The sequence below is a fragment of the Giraffa tippelskirchi genome, chromosome Y (assembly GCF_054371585.1).
Source record: "Giraffa tippelskirchi isolate mGirTip1 chromosome Y, T2T-mGirTip1v1.2.pri, whole genome shotgun sequence".
Lineage (NCBI taxonomy): Eukaryota > Metazoa > Chordata > Mammalia > Artiodactyla > Giraffidae > Giraffa > Giraffa tippelskirchi.
The window spans coordinates 24,958,866-24,963,930 of record NC_137290.1 but is presented as its reverse complement, the minus strand read 5'-3'; the positions used below and the strand labels follow the sequence as shown (position 1 = coordinate 24,963,930).

The following is a 5,065-nucleotide window of genomic DNA, read 5'->3' as shown; positions in this document are numbered from 1 at the left end:
CAAGTGTCCGAACTTGAAATGACTTCTCTTCTCCATCATAAATATCAGTTAGACCACAGGAGCATATTGTGATACATCAATTTGCTGCTGATTTAGCTGTTGTTGTTGTTGTTTTAATGGAAGAGTAATTTCTTTAGAGAATTTTTCTGTATTCTGTTAGAATTCAAAATAAATCAATTATAGAGGCACATATATCCCCTCCCTTTGGGAATACCCTCCCATCTCCCTCCCCATCCCTCAATCTAGTTTGAGCATTTGTCATGGGACTTCGCATAGCAGCTGCACTAAATCAAATGGCTCCAGTGAAAATTTTCCAGCTATGTCTACTTCTATTTCTCTGTACCGCAACATATCTCCATTACAGAACAGTCAGTTTGGACTGAGGGTGGAGCCTTCTGCCTTTCCAGGTTTGTATGGTAATATGTCAACCCATGACCATCCTTTTCCTAAACTACAACAGTCAGGCAATTTATTTTTCCCAGTGCCAAGGTCCCTGAAACATCTGCTGTTTCTCTTTCAAGATCCACTCATCAACCATATTCATTATTTGAAAACTGTCCTAAGACAACTGATCTATCAAATAGGAGTCAGATTATGGAGGATATTGAAGTGTAAAATTAATGTTGGGAGATGTTAATAAATTCCTACAATTCTCTTATTTGAAGCATAAAGTTACATATTCATCTTCATAGTGCCAATTTCTATTTTGAAATAATTAAGAGTAAAATGAGTCTTAATTTAAGTTCCTGTTTTACTCTGCATTAATATAAACACTTCTGTTGAAGGTCATACAATAAACACTACACTTGCTTTCACTGAAACCCACAGTCAGTTGATTGACTTTATTGCACAGAAGTGAGCAGACCCATGTTTGGGTTGGTAACAGTCCTGAATGTTAAGAATATGTATAGAAGGGTGATCAATCACTTTTATTTCAGGAACCAAGTAGATTTATTGATGTGACTTTTCTGCGTAAAAATTCTTTAGGAATGACATTTTGCAGGTTTCATGTTTTTGGATCCTATTTATGTAAGCAGACTTTATATTAAGTTGATGTAGAAGTAAACACTGGTTGAACATTGCCCTTCAATTGCTAGAAGACCAGTGACTTTATGATGTCAGAGCTACTCTTCAATTGCTAGGAGACCAATGACTTTGTGATGTCACAGCTTTTTGACTTTGAGAACCATGCTAATGGTCTAGAGAGTTTATCTCTGTACGCCAGCCAAGCAGCATTTGAAGTTGGACTGTGTAAAATCAGACAAATGAGGAAAGTATCTGAAGAAAGAGTTCTCTGAGATGGCACATATTCCTTCAGAAATTCAAGATGTGCCTCGTAAAGATGAATCAACTGGTTCCGAAACCTCCATTAGCTCTTCTTTGTGTGATTACACACTTACTGGGGACTCAGTTTTGAGATCTATGATTGAAGAATATGCTTTTCAGGCTTTGGCTGAGGAATTTGGGATAAAATGGCCACGCTACACATTTTCTGTCTCTGAAACAAATGAGTGGAATGATTTTCTTTCACTCACTTTTCCTCAAAAACTCTGGACTCTAGTTGAAAGTGATCAGTTTGAATCTATTTGGTGGGACGAAAGTGGCACTTCTATAGTGATCAATGAAGAACTCTTCAAGAAAGAAGTCTTGGAAAGAAAGGTCCCTTTCAGAATATTTAAAACTGATAGTATGAAAAGTTTAGTTCGCCAGCTTAACCTTTATGGGTTTAGTAAAAAGCGACAAACTTTTCAAAGATCTGCTTCACTACCTGACTTTCTGGAAGAAGAAAACAATGTCTCAGTTTTGAGCAAGGTATTAACATTTTCCACTTATTGGCAATATGTAAGATTAATTCATGTGACTTAGAAAGCATGTTCACATATGTAGCTAAAACTGAATTTAAAATTGAGATAGCAAATTGTTGAAAACATTTTATTTTTTGAAGTTGAGAACAGCTGGAGGGTAAAATATTTGGTATTTAACAAACTCTCCTAGCAACTTGAAACTGGATACTTGTCCTCAAGCTACTTTAACTGGTATTTATTGTATATATACAACATATTTTTTAGCTGAGGAGCATACCTGTTTCTAACACGTAGGGTGTTAAAACTACTAATGGAGATGTTTTATTTGATGCTATTTAATTTGTATCATTAAAGGAATACATTTTTATAGTTCAGCTTTGCTTGTCAGGTGTACCTTGGTTTACAAAAAATAACTAAATGATTGCATCCTTTGATTTTAGTTACAGGTCTACCAAAATCCAAATTTCAAAAGAGATTTTCCCCAACTTTTAGTAAGAATGAAAAGAAGAGTCGGGATTAACAATGTGTTTCCAAAATCTTCATTAGTTCCAGATTACAAGAAGCATGTTAAAGCAAGGGTCAACATAGATGATTGTAACTCTGGTTTTCATTGTGAAACTAGTGGAGAGAGTCCATTTTCAGCTTCTACAAGTTTAAGTGTGCCTTTCACAAAAAAGACACATACCAGCCAGATCGTCCCTAAAACAAGCTCCCTATCTCCACGTGACTTACCTTCTCCATCATCAATATCAGTTAGACAAACAGAACAGAATGTGGTAGATCAACCTTCTGTTTTAAACCAGTTGAGCATTTTTAATTGGCACTCCCATAGCACCTACACTCAAGTAAATGGCCACGTTGAGGACTTTGCTACTACCGCTACCTCTACTTCTCAGAACCACATCGTATCTCCATTTCGGAGCAGTTCTTTTGGACTGATGGTGGAACCTTCTACATTTCCAGATATGTATAACGATATGTCAGTCCATGACAGTCCTTTTCCTAACCAGCAACAGAGAGGCAACTCAAGGTCCCCAGTGCCAACGATCGCTTATACATCCACCTCCGCTCTTTCAAGTCAATTCATCAACGATATTCCTTATGTGAAAACCATGCTAATTAAAACTGACCTATCAAATAAGTATCAGCTTATGGAACCTAATGAAGATTAAAATTTATGTTGGGAGATGTCAACAAATACCTACAATTCTTGTATTTGAACAATAAAGTTACACATTCATCTGCACAGTTTTGTTTTCTATTTTGAAACAATGAAGAGTAAATTAAGGCTTTATTTCAATGTCTGGCTATTCTTCTGCACTCTTTTATAAACTCTTCAGTTCAAGAAAACATCCATTAGGCATCCTAGGTAAATGGCACCTAATCTATTGTTTGTAAACAAGAAAATGAGAGCAAAGGGAAAAGAGTTAATGGATGTAAAGTGATTTGGGAAATCATCCCTGCTGAAATGAATGGGTGTCTAAATGAGGATGGTACGGGTGAAGGAAGAGATACAAATACAATTTAAAAAAGTACACATACACAGTACGTACCTTATTGCATTCACAGTTACATGATATTCTTTTAGGTACAGGTAGAGTCTTAAGATGAAGAAGGAAATGATGCCCCGCTCCAATATTCTTGCCTGGAGAATTCCGTGGAATGAGGCTCCTGGTGGGTTGCTGTCCATAGGGTCGCACAGAGTTGGACACAGGTGAAACGACTTAGCAGCAGTAGAGTCTTAAGACATTAGACAGGAGATTGTCTTCATTATAGAAATTCATTTCATACTTGAAAATATAGATATTGTAGCATGTCCAAAATTAGGATAACTGTTATACCATCGCTGTGATACCAAAGATTACAGGACATGATCAGTTACTGGAACATGCTCAGCACAAGATAGGATTTTACAAGTGGTATTGTATAGGGTCATTTTAGCTCTGCTGTCCTTAAAGCATACTTTTATTTCCCGCCACGGTGATTCCACCCTATATTTTCTAATGCATATGTAGATTTTGTTTATCTGTTCCCTCAGAGACAAAATAAATTCCTGTAGTGATTACAGCACCTCAGGATGGTTAAGTTCTTTGAAGACAAGATATTTGTTTTCCATAGTAGCTTCATTATCATTTTGTTACACCGTTCTTCTGGAGCTACAATCACACACACACTGCTTTCAGACATGCTAAGCCCCTTCTTACAACTTTGCCTCAACCCTTTCTTGTGGATGGAAGGAACCTCTGTTCACCCTCCTACCAAGGTGAGCACAGGTATCAGGTCTTCAATGTGTTTTGCGTCTACCCTCTTTTCTTTATGTATCTTTCACATCAGCTAAAACGTAGACCATGCAAATGACATTTGGTAAGTACTTACTGAATTATCAATAATGAAAAGTAATCACCAATCCAATGCTATATACACTACTCAACAACATCCTATAACCTGCACTATTACCATAATTGGCCTTTCCTACTTACTGAGAATATTTTCTCCATTGAGAAATATATATATATATTTACATGAATGTGAAATGTCGGAATTCAAATTATAAAATGATTGCTGCTCTTATGAAGTTTACAGTCTATAAGAACCCATACTAAGCATGTTGTTTCAGGCCGCAGTTCCCTAAAATTCAGTAGTAGTTATAGAGATACTTATGAAAAAACAAACAAACAAAAAAAAGGAATCATTCCTGATAATCATCTAGAAAAGTAATGGAGTAAGGAGGGATCAAAATCAATGGCTGATCCTTCATATAGTTCACAACGAAATACAACGAGCAGAGTGTCTGCCTTTGGACTATGCAGACTGTCATGAACACTACCTAGGGATCTTGGCAATCTGCACTTTGTGGACGTTCCTTTAGACAGTGACAGCTGTGGAATATTTGTGTAGAAAAGGGAGGTGTCCACACAGCACACTCTTTTTCTTTCACTGAAAGTTTTCATTGAATTTGGCTGAGAATACTGTGCTTTAGAGAGGTAAGCATTTTGCAGCCATTGTAAGAGTTATTGAAATCGGTGTCCTTAGTTATCATTTCAAGCCCAAAGTCCAATGGTCTGGTTTTCGGTTTCAGGCATTTTACTATGTAGTCAAATTGCATGCTTTGAGAAATAGCACCTTAAAAGCAATCATGTCTTCTATTTCATTGCCGTGTACTGATTATCCCTTCTCACTCCCTTTTATCTTTTTTCCTGTTCTGTTTTGAGTGGCAGGTCCTTCTCAAAAAGAACAGGATTAACTCCCTTAGTGCTCTG

At 36.7% G+C, this 5,065-nt stretch overlaps 1 protein-coding gene across 1 annotated transcript; it reads left to right on the top strand.

Moving 5' to 3' along the window:
* The first annotated feature begins 1,164 nt into the window (after positions 1-1,164).
* On the top strand, positions 1,165-3,051 carry LOC145537517 (heat shock transcription factor, Y-linked-like). Its single transcript, XM_081568207.1, has 2 exons — positions 1,165-1,812; positions 2,246-3,051. The coding sequence occupies exons 1-2, from the start codon at positions 1,300-1,302 to the stop codon at positions 2,975-2,977; spliced, it is 1,245 nt and encodes a 414-aa protein (XP_081424333.1). The 5' UTR covers positions 1,165-1,299; the 3' UTR covers positions 2,978-3,051.
* Positions 3,052-5,065: the final 2,014 nt, after the last annotated feature.

Excerpts from the sequence above, each read along its gene's own strand:
- LOC145537517 (XM_081568207.1), top strand. The coding sequence starts at position 1,300 with ATGGCACATATTCCTTCAGAAATTCAAGATGTGCCTCGTAAAGATGAA. Across the intron at positions 1,813-2,245 it reads ATGTCTCAGTTTTGAGCAAG|TTACAGGTCTACCAAAATCC; the intron begins GTATTAACATTT and ends CTTTGATTTTAG.